This window comes from Muntiacus reevesi, chromosome 4, assembly GCF_963930625.1.
Source record: "Muntiacus reevesi chromosome 4, mMunRee1.1, whole genome shotgun sequence".
NCBI classification, from domain to species: Eukaryota; Metazoa; Chordata; class Mammalia; order Artiodactyla; family Cervidae; genus Muntiacus; species Muntiacus reevesi.
Window position 1 is genome coordinate 101,938,135 of NC_089252.1, and position 19,324 is coordinate 101,957,458.

The following is a 19,324-nucleotide window of genomic DNA, read 5'->3' on the forward strand; positions in this document are numbered from 1 at the left end:
ATTCACTATCATCACACTGGAAATTGTGTGATCATTGTGATCACTTCCTAAATTTGCTATTGAAAAAAATGTAAATCTACCTTTTAAAATTTTATTTTCTTTTAAAAATCTGTTTATAAGATAATTTATTGGGTATGAAACCTTTTCTACTTTGAAGAAGGAGAAAGTTAGGATATAAAAAGCTGAAAAGTACCTATGAGACAAGAACTGTTTTAAGTGTTCACATGTAATAATTCTTTGATCACTCAACAACCCGTTGATATATTGATAAGTACTATTTCCCCCATTTTATGGCTAAGGAAACTAAATAACAGATAGATTAAGTAACTTGCCTCAAGGTCACATAGATAATCAGCTGCAAGCTGGAATTTGAATTCAAGATGTTTGGTTCTAAAGCCATTATGCCAGATCTCATGTAAAATGCCTTTTTCATATAGAGATATTAATAGGTTGGCCAAAAAGTTCATTTGGGTTTTTTGTGCACTGTTATGGAAAAGCCTAAAAGAACTTTTGGTCAATCCAACATAAAGGAAAAAAATTAAAAGTAATATATAATCTCATTGGGCTTCACTGGTGGCTAAAGAATTGGTAAAGAATCCACCTACCAATGCAGGATATGCATTGGGTTCAATCCCTGAGTTGGGAAGGTCCCTTGGAGAAGGGAATGGTTACCCACTCCAGTATTCTTGCCTGGAGAATTCCATAGACAGAGGAACCTGGCAAGCATAGTCCATGGGGTCACAAAGAGTCATACATGACCGAGTGAAGTAATCTCATTACCAAACTCTATTATCATTTCAAAAAATACAAACATTATAAGAATAAAGTCAGATAGCTCAAACAGCGGAAGAATGTCCAAAGTGAAAAAAATGATATAAGCCAAGAAGAATATCCAAAATAAACATGAAATCCCCTCTTTTATTCTCCTTTAAGTCCATCTCACACAAAGGAACCACTGTTAATAGTTCTTTGTGCTTGCTTCCATAAAAAAGTGTATGTTTACAAATATACACCTATGTACTTTTTAATTTAACAAAACGGATCATATTATGCATACTCTTGCACAATTTGGCCTTGAATTTATTTTTTCTTGCTGATCTTGCCATAGCGCTTGTTGATGTATCTCATTATCTTTAACAGTTGTTTAAAATTACAGTGTATGGATGTTTTATAATGTTTTTAACTGGATGCTTTAGTTGTTTCAATTTTTTCTTCTTAAAACCAGTGTTGAATTATAGTGTCCCATATGTATATCTTGGTGAACTTTTTGTGACTATTTTTGTAAGTTAAATTTTTGACACATACTTTTTTTTAAATTATAGAATTATGGAATTGAAAGTAGTCTTCTAAGCACAGGCTATATCAAAGCCATTATATTGATATAAAAACAAAAATTTTAAGATATTTATAAGAGGAATAATAAAAATTCTAAATATTTCAATATCTACTAACCTTTTTATTAACTTATGTGTTTATATTTACAAGGCTTTTTCTGGTATTCCCTAGGGTGTTCGTCCTGTGGCTCAGGCTGGCAATAAACACGGTGAACTCAGTCCCTTAGCCCTGTTTGCTTTCTTTGTGAATCGCTGCAAAGAAAATCTTCATGTTGTAGTGGCCTTTAGCCCCATTGGAGATGCCTTTCGAAATCGCTTGAGGCAGTTCCCATCCCTCATCAATTGCTGTACCATTGACTGGTTTCAGGTTTGTAATTTGCAGTGTGTGTGTGTGTGTGTGTGTGTGTGAATTACTCAGTTATATCCTACTCTTTGCAACCCCATGGGTGGTATCCCACCAAGTTTCTCTGTTCATGGGATTCTCCAGGCAAGAATACTGGAGTGGGTTGCCATTCCCTTCTCCAGGGGCTCTTTCCAACCCAGGAATCAAACCTGGGTGTCCTGCATTGCAGACAGATTCTTTACCATATGGGCCATCAGAGATAACTAAATCTTTTGGACTCTTACAGAAGTCTTACTCAACTTCAATTAATATGCATTTATCAAGTGTTTTTTGGTTACTCACTCTAATGGCAGCACCAGGGACTTGGAAGACTCCATGATCCCCAAAATGATCTCATATACTAGACTGGAAGACAAAAAAGACAGGTGGCAAATGAGCAGTCAGTTACATAAAAGAGTCATAGTCTCAGCGTGCAATTTAACACAGTGTCTCTCTGAAGCATGAAAATAAATTCATTACGTAGAGGAAGTTTGTATAAGGAACCAGTAGAATGTATCTTATATATGTGTGTGTGTGTGTGTGTGTACATGTATACATATACATACACATCCATATGTATAATATGTATAAAGATATATTTAGAAATAGATATATCTTTATCTATTTATACATATATTTATTATAAGGAGTTGGCTTACATCTTTACGGAGGCTGATGATTTTCAAGATTTGCAGTTGGCAAGCTGGAGACCCATGAGAGCTAATGGTGTCATTCCAGTTTGAAGGCCTGCAGGCTTGAGACCTAGGAAAAGGTGTTCTGCTTGAGTTCAAAGGCAGTAAAAAAACTAATGTCCTCACTGGAAGGCCATCATGCAGGAGGATTTGAGGGAGGTTCAGCCTTTTTGTTCTATTCAGGCCTTCAACTGATTAGATGAGGCCCACTTACATTAGGGAGAGCAATCTGCTTTATTCAGTCTATTCATTTAAATTTTGAACCCATCCAAAATGCACCTCACAGAAACAACTAGAATAATGTTAGACCAAATATATAGGCACACATAAAATTAACCATCATAAGAAGATAGCACATGCAGAGGTGCAACAATGGGGAGAGTGTGGCTTATTTGGGCAAATAGTTAAATAGTTTGGTGTGGCTGACTAGCAATGAGGGCAACAGGAGTTAAGTTGGAGCTTTGAGTGGGTGCCAGGCTATAAAGGAATGTGTAAATGTGCCTAGGAGTTTGATTTTATACCAAAGACATTGCAGGGCCATTAACATGTATTTAGCTAATCTGCATTTTAGGAATAACCCAAAACTCTTGGAAGCTTTAGAGTGGATGATTCAGATTCGGGCAAAACAAGAGACAGGAAGACTAGCTGGGTGACAATTTCAGTCATGCCAGCAGCGAATGATACAGGCTATCACCTCATTTAAACAGGGCAAATCATCACTGCCTGTATAAAACCATTCAGTGTTTATGTTCTTGAGAAGGGTAGCTCATGGTACCTTCTATTTATTTGTTTTATGCCTAATGTATTGTGGACTATAGCTTGATCCTGGATAGTTTCTTTTAAAAATAATTTTCTAATACTAATGCATTTTATTCTCTTTCATCTTTATCAATTGTATATTTGAAAAACAGTAATTCTGTCCTTTTGAGGACTGCAGTATGTTTCAGCTAGTGGATGTTTTAGAATTTACACAACAATAAAAGTCATGTGAAACAGTTTTCCTTTATGCAAACTGTATCTTAATATTGCTTTCATTAAGTAGCCCCAAACCAAAACCAAACAAACAAAGCCTGTCCAGTTAAAAGTTTTTCTTTTGTGAAATCTTATAAGTACAATTCTATTTCTGAATATGTTTTTTATAATCATGAGACTTCCTGTTCTGTCATATGTGATTCATACTTACTGAGGGAAATTTTAAGAAAGAAAGAACTAGGAGTTAGAAATAGATAAGGGAAGTTAAATGGATAGCAGAGAGGAACCGAGACTTTACAGTGAAACAGTGGGGATACAGAAACTGTGTCAGTGGCACTGATGGCATTGTTTGAGGCCTGCGTCTTTTAAGGATGGGAAGTGAGTGTGATCTACTGTGTGTCACATAGTGGAGAAGTCACTGACTTTTTGGATAGATCTCTGTTCTCCAGAATAGGGTGTAAACTTACCAAAGGTGCCGAAATAGTTCAGCAGATAAGGGTAGAATTGACTGAAATACTCCCTTGTGTCTGAAATATCTCCTGTGAATTGACATTGCTTCTCCGGTGGCTCAGGTGGTAAATAATCTGTCTGCAATGCAGGACACCCAGGTTTGATCCCTGGGTTGGGAAGATCCCCCGGAGAAGGGAATGGCAGCCCACTCCACAGCTCTTGCCTGGAGAATTCTGTGGACAGAGGAGCCTGTGGACTGTAGTCCATGGAGTTACAAAGAGTTGGACACAACTGAGCTGCTTGCACTTTTACTTCCCTTTCCCACTCAGTTTGTGTGTCAGATGGCCATACGTCATAGACAGTATGCACGGGACCCTCAGGGATTCTTGCAATGAACTGAAAATTGAAGATATACAGTGCAGTTATAGGTGGACAGTAAAAAACTGTCTTAAAACTAGCAGGAGCTAGCTCAAGCTCTGTGTCAGCTACATCTTAAGACCCAAAACGATGACAATTTAACAAGATCTGGTGAGACATTGGTTAAAACCCTGGTGGCTCAGATGGTAAAGAGTCTACCTGCAGTGCGGGAGACCCGGGTTTGATCCCTATGTCAGGAACATCCCCTGAAGAAGGAAATGGCAACCCACTTCAGTCAGTATCCTTGCCTGGAAAATTCCATGGACAGAGGAGCCTGGCAGGCTACAGTCCCTGGAGTTGCAGAGTTGGACACGACTGAGTGACTCGGAATATGGATTTGTATCAGCTGTTTAAATAATAACGTTTATTCCCAGGGTGTGTCATGACTTGCAATATTAGCTTACGATGTCATGGTTACCTATCAACAGCCATTTTCTACCTACTCCATCTTTGTTGACAGATTTCTAGTTTTGTTTGGGAAATTGCTACCCAAGTAGGCCAAGTCTAATAGGGATTCATTCCTGGTTGGCCTAAGTCAGAGCTCTCACTCCTCTCACTGTTGACTGTTTTACACATGAGCCTTTTCGTGACCTGTTCCTTACCAGTGGATCTGGATTTAAAGTCTGCCAGGGAGCTTTGGGGAGAAGCTTTTCAGAATAAAAAGAGTTACACGATCAGAAAATGGTTCTTATCTTGACATTTTACAAAAATTCGTTTATGTTAATAACAAATTTTTAGAGGTCTTTTTTGGGGTTTAAAAATATATTAGTATAGTAATACATATGAATATAATTAATAAATATGTATATACTGGTAATGCATGCTTAACACTTTTTTAAAATAACTAATGGAATATTTTATCAAAAAGCTTGATTTTTACTAGAGTAGAGGGCCAAACACTGAAAAAATTGATCTTAAAATGCATATTGTCTACTATAAAGGAAAAAAATTACAGGCATCTTGTTGAATATAAATGGAATGAAGTTTGGGAATACTCTATTGAGCAAGTGAAGATTAAGTACTCATTTAACATAAATTATTTCATTGAGTAAATATTTCAAATATTTACTGACAAGAACTGTTCAAGCACTGACGGTAACAGCAGTGAGATAAGAGTCCTTGCTTTTGTGGATTTTACATTTTAGTGGTGTGTTGGTGAGACAGACAGAAACAAATGAATAAATATTTGTCAAATATTGGTAAGTGCTAAGAAAAAATTCAAGGTAAGGGAAAGAGTAATGAGGGAAGGAATGCTGTTTTAGAAAGAGTGCTTTGGGCAGACCTACCTGGTAAATTTGCATTTGCACAGAGATGTGAGAGAGTTGAACCACATGGAGATCTAGATTAGGAGTGTTCTAGTCAGAGGAACAGCAAATCCAAAGACCCAGGGCCAGAAGCACCCTTGGTGTATTCCATGAAAAGCAAAGGAACCATCTCACTGAAGTGGGGAGTACTGAAGAAAAGTGAATTTGTGGGGAAGAAAATCAAATGTTCAACTTTTGATGTTGTAACCAGTAGGAATTACAATGAGCTGCTGGTAACAGAAAGTGAAAGTCGCTCAGTCATGTCCAACTCTTTGTGACTCCATGGACTATACAATCCATGGAATTCTCCAGGCCAGAATACTGGAGTGGGTAGCCTTTCTCTTCTCCAGGGGATCTTCCCAACCCAGGGATTGAACCCAGGTCTCCCATACTGCAGGCGGAGTCTTTACCAGCTGAGCCACAAGGGAAGCCCGCTAGTAACAGAAGCCTAAACTAAACACATAGAACTTTTTTCCCTCTCTCATACAGAAGAAAAATCTGAAGACTGAAACTTTTGTGACTTAAGGAAGTCATCAGAATCCCATATTCTTTCTTCTTTATTATCCTCAGCATGTAGTTTCCATCTTCAGAGTCATCATACGGCCTAATGTAGCTGCTAGAACTCCAACTTTCACATCTGTGTTCCAGGCAAGAAGTAGAATAATAGAAAGTAGGGCACAAAGACCCATGCCAGCTCTGTGTAACTCTCCAGAGAGCTTTCTCTGATGTCCCCGCTCAATAGATGCTCATATGTCATTATCCACTCTGAATTGCAAACGAGTCTAGGAAATGTAGTATTGTAGCTGGGGATATTGCTATCTAGAATAAATTTGGAATCCTAAGGAAAGGGGGCTGATAGGTATTAAGAGGGCAACAAAGCAGGCTGTACCATTGTCATACTAAATTTGGGATGCCTACTAGCCATCCAAGTGGAAGAGATAGGGAAACAGTATGATATATCTTTGATATGTAAAGTATTATTGACCTTTCCTATATTGAGTTATCTTTAATTTTAATGTATAAAATACTTATTATATCTTTCATTGATTTACTTGTGACAGTCTCTCTAATTCTGTTTTCCCTATTAAGATTTTAATTTTCTCAACCCCAAGTTCTTCTCTCATAGGAAGACAATTTATATAATTTGAGTGTGACTGATCATTTTAAATTTCACTTGTTTTTCTTTTTCTTATTTTTAGCCATGGCCTGAAGATGCTCTTGAGCGTGTAGCTGTGAAATTCTTAGAAACACTGGAGCTCACTGACATTGAACGACGAGAAATAGTTCCAATCTGCAAACATTTTCACACTTCCATTATGGAACTTTCCAAAAGGTTAATATTAATAAATTTTAAAATGACAGTAATGCCTTGTATGTTAAAGCGTCTCTTTTGTGAGAAACTGCAAATTTTAGTAGGATTTCTATGCCTTATAATTCTCTTTAATCATTTAATTAGTTATGGCTTTTAAGTATTAGAGAGCTACTTGATCTAGGTTTAAAAAAGAGCAGGGTATCTTAAGGGAAAGAATATAGCTGGATCTTAGAAATCACTAGAAGCAGGAGTTAAGAAGCCACCAGAAACCCAGAAATTCTTTTTCTCCGTTTCTTATTCCTGTTTCTCCTGTGGCATCTGCTTTCTAATCTTTTCTCTTTCAGGTTGAATTTTCTACTTTCCAGTGTATATGGAGGAAAACTGTCTACCTCTCAATTCTCAAGTTTACTTTTTGCAATTCCAGCTCATTAGCCCTTTCCAGCTTTCTAGTCGGAGTTCGTTCCAAAATGTGATTTAGCCTTCTTTGTGGCCAGTGCCCAGTCCTGGCCTGATCAGCTGTATGTGGTGTGGCAGGGTTCATAGAGCAAACATTGCTACTGGGTCACCAGTTGGACGTTCTTAAACAAGAAGGAAGGTGGTTGGTGGCTGTGGATACCTTAAAGGTATCAGTTTTACATCTGTTCATCTCTGAGATCTTCATGTCATAGGTGCTCATGGCATATTGCCTATCCAGAGTTTTACAGCCAGCTAGCATGTTTGGCTTGGGCAGGTACACCATGAAGGGGGCTCTAGTCTACGTACTCACCAAGAAACATCATTGCATCCATTGTTTTTATGTGTATGAGTAGTAGACTTATATTTCTGGCCGAGCTCCATTTAACCAACATGTGCAAGGAATGATGACTTGTTCTTGCTGTCCTACCTGTGGTCCTCTTTCCTTGTGTACAGTATATTGGGTCTGTTACAGGGTTAGATCCTCCTGGCATATGAAGCATATAAGAAGTCCTCTATCTTTCCTGCTATAGTTCTCTCTTCAGACAAATCTTTGTTGATTTGTGCTTTTATACTACATCATTGCTATTTGATACTAATATTTTGCACACTAGAAATTAGGATGTGGTTCTGTGTAAAGTTAAGTACTCAGCAGCTTCTGAATAAAATCAACCTTTATTCTTAAACATTTGTTGTTAATGCTCTGTTGAATTTACTATTTACTTTGTAAAACCCATTATTTATTGTAATGCTGTCTGCCTCTCTTTTAGGTTCTTGCAAGAGTTAGGACGACATAACTATGTTACTGCTACTTCTTACCTTGAACTCATTGCCTCATTTCGACAACTGTTGACTAAGAGGCGACAAGCTGTAATGGAAGCAAAACAGCGCTATGTGAATGGACTTGACAAATTAGCTTTTGCTGAGTCTCAGGTAAATTTGAGGAGCTGCTCAAGTGGAAATATAAGAAATATGAGATACAATTTATTGAGAATACGTTATGTGCCAGGTACTATGTTATGTATCTCATTTGCATTCCTTTAATTATTCCTCATAATAACTCCATAAGGTAGACGCTTTTATGATCCTCATGTTAGAGATGAGTAAAGTGAATTTTAGAATTTTAGAGAAGTTCACTCAGACTGCACAGACTCAAATACATCCGGTTTTATTCTAAAGTTTTTGGCATTTGGAGAAAGTACAGTGTCAGTGTTGATTTTTTATTATAATAACTGGTTAAATATAAGACTTTTTTCCAAATGAGTCAAGTAATACTTATTAGCATTATTTCAACATAAGCAGCAGAGCGGGTGGTCTGAATGAATTGTACACCATACACATAATATAATGCGGATACCCAGAGCTGCTACCATTTTTCTTTCTGACTTTTCTTCCATGACAACTGCATTCTTCCATTGCCCTGTCATACTTAAGAAAGAATAAAGTCTTTTCTGAAGAAAACTGGCCACACTCTATGCTTTGTTTATCATGTAAAGAACTGAAAAAAAAAAAAGTTAAGCTTTTCTGGTCCTGATTTTAAGTTTCAGTTTTCTCTGCTTGGCTTCCATAACTATTGTAGTTATGAAAACTAATGACAGATTGTCTATTTAGGTTGGTGAAATGAAAACAGAACTTGTCCAATTACAGCCCAAATTAGAGGAAGCAAAAGTTGAAAATGCAAATATGATGCAGGTAAAGTGTCCTGAATTTTTAAAAAATTGATGACAAAAGACAACTGAAATACATAAATTCAGCTTTGATAATAAGCCTTAAGTCATTTACGACAAGATCTTTGGGACGTTACTCTTTTCAGTTGATTGACTGGGTTCCTTGTGGGTTCTGTTGTTTTTGAAGAAAGATAAGAAGCCCCTCACTAAATTAGATCACATATATTTACATTTCTCCTCATTTTATCCTTCAAAATTATGTTTGGTGTCCTAGTTTTCAAATATTCTTTTGTCTCTAGGATAGAGAAAACAATAGGATGTTTAAGCAAATGTCTTTATTTTTTTTTTGTCTTTTGCTTAGATTATCGAGATAGAATCTGCACAAGTGGAAGCAAAAAGAAAGTTTGTGAAATTTGATGAAGAGGTAGCCAGTGGAAAAGCTGAGGAAGCCCAAGCTCTGAAGAATGAATGTGAAAGTGATCTAGCTGAGGCGATTCCAGCCTTGGAAGCAGCCCTGTCTGCACTGGATACACTAAAGGCAAGTGTTGGAATGAGCTTGTGTTTTATCAGCAACTGTAACTGTATAACAGAGACTTGGTTAATTCCGTGTAGTTCATTTTCAGTGGGTGCTATTATATGGTTATCGTCCAGTCAAATTAAATTTGACTCTTAACAATTCCTCTTTGATATATTGTTATCTTATGCTTTTGCTTTTCCTATATTTATTTATAATTTTCATTCAGGATATTCCAGTGGGAATGGAACAATTTCCAAGAGGCCAAAGTGGTTCTGTACATGAGCCAGGAGGCATTTGTTAAATAGAATATGGAGTCACTTTTCTGCAGCCTTCTGGTCATGCATGTACAGAAAAACCTAAAGATCATTCCCAGTGTAGATGTGGGTTGCACCTGTCTGCATTAGACTGTTACATATTTCTCTTTACAGGGTCTTTAGGCAAAACCAGAATAATCTTACCAAACAGATCAGAGAGATGAGCTTCTATTAGCTAGGGAGACCCAGTGTAGTGTGGGAGTTCAGGATATCCAGTCCCCACTCTACTCCTTTTTTCCTAATCAGTGCCCTAACTTTCATGTAAAATACCTGACAAAATGACAAGCTCAACCTGTCAGTAGTTCAGTATCTTGCAGAATCACTGAAGTGATCTGATGGTAGAACCTAATGACCTCCTGCAGCTCCAACTGTGTAGGAAACTAAGATCTATTGTTGTTAGCTTTCCAGCAATTACACACAGTTCGTCAGAGGATATTGGAGAGGATGGTAAATAAATGGATCTATTGTGTCTGTCATAACAATATATGCCTTTTTAGACAATAAACTTGGAATTGGAAAGTATCTCTTCTTTCATTTTTGGTGGGTAAAACTAATATGTAAGCAAATATGGAATTAAGCCTTTATCTTAAGATGGATTCCATGCATGGGCTTGGTATATCATTGTATAAAAATTTTGTGTATGTGTGCAAAAATATTTTATTAGAAATGTTCTTAGTTGACATCATATTCTCATAAGGATCTGTGAACTCTCAAACACTTGAGAAACATTGATTTACTGTGCTTCAATTTTTTGTTACCTTTTTTTAATAACCACACAGAGCAAAAAACAATTATAGTTTCACATGAAAATCAGTGGTATTATTACTCTACAACATTATAAAATAACTGTCATTATTTACAAATAAGCTGACCTAAAGGCATCCTGTTTTCTTTTGATTTAGCCAGCTGATATTACAATCGTGAAGTCAATGAAGAATCCTCCATCTGGTGTTAAACTAGTTATGGCTGCTGTTTGTGTTATGAAAGATATAAAACCAGAAAAAATTTCGGATCCTTCAGGAACTGGAGGCAAGGTAATAACTAGACACAGATTTGTATCACATTCATGAATGTATAGAACACTTTACCACAACTATTATCAAATTAAACGTCAATAGTACCCATTCCGAGGAAGACACATTGTATATGTGTTCCAGGGTAAAGTGAAGGCGGTATGCTGTGCTGGGTTTGGTCGCTCAATCGTGTCCGACTCTTTGCAACCCCATGAACTATAGACCTCCAGGTTCCTCTGTCCGTGGGGATTCTCCAGGCAAGAATACTGGAGTGGGTGGCCTCTCCCTCCAGGGGATCTTCCCAACCCAGGGATTGAACCCAGGTCTCCCACGTTGCTGGTGGATTCTTTACCTTCTGAGCCACCACAGAAGCCCGAAGGCAGTATGGTATCAGAGAAATGTAGTCCCGGTTGCTTCCACCGCCTTTTCTGACTATGCAGGATTCGCCACTCTGCTGGGGTGGGGTTGAACGAACAGGGAGATAGCTGTGATTTTCTTGATAAGAGCCTCAAGAATGTGACATAGTTATACAGGTGTTGTTTCCAAGCATTCAAGAAATTCTGCTGAGGTAACTAGTACTGTGATCTCATTAAAACTACATGCTTGGGAGCCAGAATGTCTGTATTCAGAAATCCTGACCCTCCTAGCAGTGTGACCCTGGGGAAGATGCTTAACCTCTGTGGAACTCTGTAAAAGGAGCATTGTCATAGTACTTTCCTCACAAAGTTAGCGTGAGGATTGGATTAGTTACTACATACCAAGCTCTTAACGTATAAGGCCTTTCACACAGTAAGCTGTCTGTGATAATAAGTGCTGCACATTTATTAGTAAACGTTAGCTGTTATTATTACAGTTGTTATTTGCCTGGGTCCAGCCCCAGCAGGATCCAGGGGAACCCTCAGGATGAACAGTGTCGGCAAATGAGAGGGAGTGAGACAAAGCTCCGGGCTAAGTCTGGAGTTTATTTTTGCACGGCCCCTTTATACCCTTAACAACATCTTTGGGGGAAGTGCACATTGCTTACACACAGTTCGTCTTAAAACATTACAACAACTTGACCTTCAACAGAAACTGGATGTCACCCACATACTTTTTCGTTCACAAGGGTCTTATCATTTGGCCTTCAGGCCTGCTAACATTTTATGGCTTGCACCTGGTGTGACTTAAGCAACTTCAGTAGCCGACCCTATTTTTCTTATAATTAATCTATTTTCTTTCTAATAAGTGTCATCTCTATGGGAACTAGATAGGATTACATTTTTACAGAACAGAAATGTGAAGGACTGCAAAAACAGCAGATATGGAACAAAACAGGCTCTTAGTCTAAAAGTTAACTATCTGCAAGAAGTCACCAGCTAATCTCTATGTAAAGTATTTTCTATTAGGCACATTTGTGGCTATCATATTTTGTGGAGCTTTTCTCACCCCATGAAGGGGCCTGTGCTTAATAGTTTCTTTTGTTAGCGTACTGTGTTTAGGATGTTTAGAACAATAAAGAGCATTTTGTGCAATGAGATCACACATTTATCAAACAAGCCAGAATGCCAGCAAAATGTTTGAATGGAAGCATTTCTTTCATCTCTGGCCCCTTCATAGGGTACCAGCATCCAGAAGATTTATTAATTAGGGTTTTAAGTTGGTCCTCATTCAGTGAAAGAGGAGCAGGAGAACTCTCGGCAGGCAACACAAGAATCCACAGCAGGGTAAATAAGAACAACAGCAGAAAAGGGGGGAGGATACAGGGTGGGGTGGAGGCCGAGGCCAACCTGGAGGGTCCCTTATCCTAGACGGCCTTGCCTGTCAGGTTTTTTTCTGGTGACCTTGTCATGGATGGGGTCCTGGACGGCCTTGCCTGCCTGGTATTTTCTTCATGACCTCGTCATGGGCGGGACCTCCCATAACGGCTCCCGGCAGTTATTCAAAGGTATATCCCTTAAAAAGGAAGGCATAACATCTATCCTGAACTAAATTTATAGACTTATTTTCTTTTCAGGGTTTTGTCTTTTTCTTTTCAAGTTTTTACAATACCTAGGTTTGAATCCCTGAATTGGAGAATTGGGATTTTTGTGGGGGGCCTATTCTGTCCTCCATTGAGATAATAAAAATTAAAAAATAGGCTCTTACCTTATCAAGTTATTCTCATATACACATACACACATACACACACGCACCCACACACACCCCTATCAAACTTCTGAAATTAAGAAAAAGAATGTTCAGCTAGTTATTTAACGTTTTTTATTTTATGAGCATGAGCACCATGTGCTTTATCTTATAACTGAGTGAGCAGTGTGTAATCTTTGTCTTACCGCTTTCTTTTCTGTATTCCATTTGGAAAAATCTAGGTAGGTGAGGGGATTTTCTGTAAGAAAAATGTTTGCTACCTGTCCTAGTCCATTTGGGCTACTCTAACAAATTACCATAGATTGGGGTCGCTTATCAACAACAAACATTTATTTCTCACACTTCTAGAGGCTGGTAAGTCCAAAAACAAGCCTGCAGTAGATTCAGTGTCAGGTGAGGGTCCAAGTTGCAGTTTATAGACTACTGTCTGCTTGTGGTGTTGTCACATGGTGGAATAGGAGGGAGCTCCCTGCCCTCTATTTTATAAGGGGACTGATTACATCCGTGACTTAATCACGTTCCTAAGACCCCACCTCCAAGTACTGTTATACTGGGAAGTAGGTTTTAGCATAGGAATCTGGGGAGAGGACACAGACTTTCAGTTTATAGCACTACCTTTATGATTTGAAAGTCAAGTTAAAGGAAAATAAAAGTTGAAATAATAAAAATGTTTTTTCTTAGGTGAAATTTTGATAGTATTTGTACCAGCTGCTTTTCTTAAGTTTTCTAAAAAGAAGTGATCATATTTTTTTGCCTGTCAGTGTTTCTTTTTTTTTAATTAAACTTTCTAAAATTTTAGTAATTTTTTGGGCTATGCTGGGTCTTTGTTGCTATGCACAGATTTTCTCTAGTTGTGGTGCACAGGCTTCTCGTTGCAGTGGCTTTTCTTCTAGTGGAACAAGGGCTTTAGAGCGCAGGCTCAGTACTCGTGTCGTGGTACAAAGTGGTACACGGGCCTAGTTGTTCTGTGGCATGTGGGATCCTCCCGAACCAGGGATCTAACCCCTGTCCTCTGCATTCCAAGATGGACTCTTAACCACTGGACCACCAGGGAAACCCTCAATATTTAATTTTTAATAATAAGGTCAATATATAAATTCATATGCTTATTTTAAATCTTTGTTATACTTAACATGTTCTCAGAGAGAGGAGTCTCTTCATTTCTTTTCCAAGGACATGTAAGTAGATATTTTGAAAGTTCAGTGTATAGTTTCTCTAGATTAGTATACCTTAAACCTCAAGAAGAAAAGTTTTATATCAAACATTTAATTGTACATATGATGTTTCTGTAAATTTTATTTATAGATATTAGATTATTGGGGACCTAGCAAAAAACTTCTGGGAGATATGAATTTTTTAAGAGATTTGAGAGAATATGACAAGGACAATATTCCGGTGAGTTTCATTGGATTTTTTTCTATAAATGTGATTTTGCCAAGATATAGAAAATCTTTAACATTTTTCAATATTATATAAAATGTAAGCAAATAGAGTGTCAGTAGAATTAAAATAGTAAAGGAATATTTATTAATGACTATATTATGAATTCTCATAATGTATAAAACCACTCCTCTTTCAGACCATCCAAAGTTATTGAATAAATTAACTGTTTTAGTGTATTATTGACATGAAAGAGTTCTCAAAGTGTCTTCTTAAAATAGTTTATTTCTTAACAAATTGGATACACAAATTTCTGAGATAAAAAGTATATAATTTTTCATCCAAACTTCTATTTATTTATGTTTAGTTGTTCTTTTTCCTTGTTTACATACATATGTTTTCCCGAACTGCAAAGGCCTTTTAATTTTTTCAGAAGACGTATCTTGTCTACCTGTAATAAATTTGTTGCAATTATGCTTATTTTAAAAATATCTCAAAGTACTGACTTTGGTTTTTAAAGACAACATAACTGTTTTATATACTCTTTTTTAAACTATGTATGATCAATTTTTCATCTAATGATTGTGTGGTATATGTTGAAATTTTAAGATCTAAATCTTTGTTTCCCAGGTGACTATTATGCAGAAGATTCGTGGTGAATACTTAACAAACCCTGAATTTGATCCTCCTAAGGTTGCTAAAGCTTCCTCTGCAGCTGAGGGTCTGTGTAAGTGGATCATGGCTATGGAAGTGTATGACAGAGTTGCAAAGGTATTTTGAGGATCAGCACATCCATTTTCTATTGAAATATTCCCATAAACTAAAATCTGTGCCTTTGAAATGGAGAAGGAAATGGCAACCTGCTCCAGTATTCTTTCCTGGAGAATCCATGGGTAGAGAAGCCTGGCAGACTACCGTCCATGGGGTCACAAGAGTCGGACACAACAGAGACTAAACCAACCAATGCCTTTGAAAACTCTAAGGTTAGCTTCTGTTGAGTTCAGCCTAACTCATTTCCCCTCATATTTAATAAAAAGGTTTGTGATTTTAAGTGTTTTCTTTTTAATCTGTCATTTTAGGATTGAAGTTCTTTTCTTCAGTTGAAAAAAAAAAGTGGTGTTTTGAATTCACTGTATTAATGAATATTTGGTGAAAAAAGGAACATTGAAATAAATTTGTTCATAATAAAAGATCTATGCGCTTATTTACTAGTTCAGAAGTTTCTAAAAATGATCCCACAGAGAATTTGTCCTGCTCCAGCATAATCAGTTCAGTTCACTCGCTCAGTCGTGTCCGACTCTACCACCCCATGGACAGTATAATCAGACGTTAATTGAGTGTCTAGTGGATGAAGAGAATGCTTATGTGTGACATAACCAGTTGGGACCAGTATACAGGAGAGCAGGGAGATAACAGAACTGGCCAGACTGACCTATAGTTACAGGGACCTGGGGCAAAAGAGCATTAAGTTTTATGGGGAGACAGCAGAAGCAAAGAAAAATCCAAAACATCAAAGGCCAAGTGGCAGATGAAAATCTTAATGCAGAGGTCAGAAGTAAGAAATTCCAGTAGGGTTAAGAAGAGAAGCATGGACTCAAGCAGTGATAGGGAGTTTTTTTGGAGTACTCCCTGGGGCCAAATTACAGGAGAGCAGAGAATGGTTAACAACATTTTGCATGGGGTGGGAGAAAGCTTCAAGAGAGAGGGGACATATGTATACCTATGGCTGATTCATATTGATATATGGCAGAAACCAATATTATAAAACAAATATCCTTCAATTAAAAATAAATAAATTAAAAAAAAAAAGAGCACTTTGCAGATTTGACTAGCAAAGGACCAAGGAAGCACTGGCCTTGCCCTCTGTAACTTGCAAAATTCTACCAAGGGGAGCAGAAAATATAAATAAAAATGCCCATGGAGGGGGGGAAAATGCCCATGGAAATACATGATATTATGTGTTTAGAAAAACCTTAGAGTAAAGAATGAGTAATCAGGCTGTAACAATTGAAAAGATATTCCTAATGAGGCATACATGCTTGTAGAGAGGTATGGACTTTGTTCATTTCAGAGGAGTAGACCAGTATACACCTGTTAAAGAAATAAAATTAATTCTATCTGAATGTTCTTCCATTTGAACATCTTGTCCCTCCCCATAGTAATCCCAGCAGGTCTGCAAGCTGTCAACTCAGCCTGTTTCTGCATGTCCCACAAGACATGTGGAATATTCTGGATTCTTTCTATAAAGCAGAGAATCTAAGGTATTCAGGTTCTTTTCTGACTTCCCACCCTGTACCTCCACACTATTTTAATTCCAATGCTCCTGCCTCGTGTTGTTATGCAAAGGTTGAAGGGAGATATCCAGCAAGCTCTTCTCTAAAGTCCAAAGTAGGAACAAGAGTTTCCTAATTTTTATTTAACACTTTCTCCCTTCAGGATTTCTGCCCTGAGGAGAGAAAGCAGGTCAGTTGTATCTGATTCTTTGTTTCAGTCTTCCTCTTAGCCTTTAGCTCACTCATGGCAATGTGTCAGCAGACTTAGGTCTCCCTTCTTTCAAATGGACATATACTGTCTATTTGAAACATATTATAGTACACTCTAACCAAGTTTGCCATACCCCATTCTTCATATACTGTTGAGCATAATAAAATAAAAACTTTAGAAAATTGTTTTTCTTTCAACAAAGCATCACTTTTCACAATTTGTTGAGGGAAATTCAATTTTGGTAGTGCAGCTAAATACCAACTCTTTATTTCTCTGTGTATTACTGCTACTGTCTTAATCTCCTCAAGGCAAATGTAATCCTCAACTGACTGGGAAAGAAATCAAAACCTTAGAAATGCGAAAAAAAAAAAAAAGCACATTCTTGTATTGTTAAGCATTTGTCATTTCTGTTACATGTTTTTCTGTTTTGCGACAGTTCAAAGCAATTCCTGATTGTATTGAGATATTTTGCTACATATCATGCTATTTTGCTACATATTGTGATATATTATTATAGTAACTTGCCTATTTTATAGATGAAGTTTGCTGGTCCAGGATGATTTTATATATTTTATAAGATATAGAAATGTATTTTACTTTATTTGCATATGAAAATATAAGATTTAAGGCATTTTAAATTTGCATGATTTATTTTTATAAGTAATAAATGTATTTCTAATCATAAATAAATGTTTAAAATTCACGATATCTAGAAAGGATTGTATTGATTGTCAGTGTTACATAGTACCTGTTAATAGCTGCGTGTACTGTTCCCAAACAGGTAGTGGCTCCTAAGAAAGCCCGCTTAACAGAAGCTCAGAAGTCCTTAGCTGAGACGATGGAGCTTTTGAATCAGAAGAGAGCAGAACTAGCAGAGGTCGAACATCATTTGGAAAATTTAGAAAGAGTATTTCTTGAGAAAACTGAGGAAAAAGCTCGTTTAGAAGACCAGGTGGAACTTTGTGCCAAGAAACTTGAAAGAGCCTCCAAACTAATTGGAGGGCTAGGTGGAGAAAAATCGAGGTCAGATTTCTACTCATTTTAACAATGATTTCAAATGTCCGGCTTGAATATGCAACTCTCTTTGGGTATTTATTATGATTGCCATGCTATGCCATGCCCAGTCACTCCAGTCGTATCTGACTCTTTGTGACCTCATGGACTGTAGCCTGCCTGGCTTCTCTGTCCATGGGATTTTTCAGGCAAGAATACTGGAGTGAGTTGCTTATTTTGATTACTGATTTTTAAATGGCTGGTTGAGAATGTGGGACTTTCTGTAAAGCACCTGGCTAGGCTTCTCCTAAAGAATTTCAGTGTCAAGGATGGTGTTTGCAACTTGCTTTCAAATGTTAAAAGAGAGAGAGAAAGAGGCAAATAAGGCCAAAGATAAGTTTTAATCTTAGTGGTGAGTATGTGGATGATCATTGTGCAGTTCTTTCCAGTTTTATGTTCAAATGTTTTGTAATAAAGTGTTTGGAAGGGAGTAGTGAATATATGGTTCATTTTGTTAAATTTATTTTAAATAACTGACTTGATATAACAAAGCCAGTTAGCTTTATTCTAATCTATTTATACTAGTCAGCCAACTATCATAGCTATTAATTGAATTTGTTGAATGAATAGCATGATAAAGTAGCATACTTTTGACAATACTTCATAGTGCAAATTAGATGGTTTTGAAATGAACTTTTTTCGGTAAAAGTTTCATTAAATGGGAAAAGATACCAACCTTAGCTATAGTATGCCAACTGCTATACAACTTAAATGTAGTTTTTGGTAATGAATTACAAATGTTTCTTTGTTTTTCAGAAACGAATAGCAGGTCCATTAGGCCAAATCATCCTGAATAAAATTATTAGACAAAATTCTGGTGAATTTTGTTTTCCTATCCTGAAGGAACAAGTCCTATAAGAAATGCATAATATTCTAATAATGAAAAGTGAATTATTGTTTGTAAAACATAAATGTATATTATAGCATATTAGAGCTAGAAGGGACCTAACCTCCTCATTTTATAGATAAGCAAGTGCCCAACTTTTCGTGGCATCTTGTTATAGAATTTGGACTAGAAACCCCTGGCCGTTTCATTACTGTCTAATCATTCTCTTTGGTGAGGCTGTTTTGCCTTTGATTGGTCTCCCAGATGGTCTCAGGCTGCAGATGACCTTCAGATAGTATATGAAAATCTGACTGGTGATGTCTTAGTATCAGCAGGAGTGATAGCCTACCTTGGTGCTTTCACTTCTGGCTTTCGACAAACATGTACAGAGGACTGGAGCATGCTGTGCAAGGTAATGGTTTTATATTTTCTTAAGAGTTTCTTTTTAGAACATTTAAAGTATATGTTGGAGTATTTGGGGGGAAAGGATGATAATAAAAATAGAGAAAGAAAGAAATGACTGAAAATATGAAGTTTTTTTTCTTCTTATTTGATCAGTAAAATATTTCCATAGTCTAACTTTTCATTCAGTTCTTTCAGTTCTTTAGAATTATTAAATACTAACAACAA

At 37.0% G+C, this 19,324-nt stretch overlaps 1 protein-coding gene across 1 annotated transcript in view; it reads left to right on the top strand.

The window, feature by feature from the left end:
- The window catches only part of DNAH12 (dynein axonemal heavy chain 12), a 177,326-nt gene that overhangs the window by 112,510 nt on the left and 45,492 nt on the right, over nucleotides 1-19,324 (top strand). Inside the window, exons 44-53 of the mRNA XM_065935328.1 lie at nucleotides 1,507-1,701; nucleotides 6,751-6,884; nucleotides 8,087-8,249; nucleotides 8,928-9,008; nucleotides 9,345-9,521; nucleotides 10,717-10,848; nucleotides 14,257-14,346; nucleotides 14,962-15,102; nucleotides 17,597-17,838; nucleotides 18,959-19,106. Coding sequence (XP_065791400.1) covers nucleotides 1,507-1,701; nucleotides 6,751-6,884; nucleotides 8,087-8,249; nucleotides 8,928-9,008; nucleotides 9,345-9,521; nucleotides 10,717-10,848; nucleotides 14,257-14,346; nucleotides 14,962-15,102; nucleotides 17,597-17,838; nucleotides 18,959-19,106 — 1,503 coding nt within the window. The remainder of the gene's footprint in view (nucleotides 1-1,506; nucleotides 1,702-6,750; nucleotides 6,885-8,086; nucleotides 8,250-8,927; nucleotides 9,009-9,344; nucleotides 9,522-10,716; nucleotides 10,849-14,256; nucleotides 14,347-14,961; nucleotides 15,103-17,596; nucleotides 17,839-18,958; nucleotides 19,107-19,324) is intronic.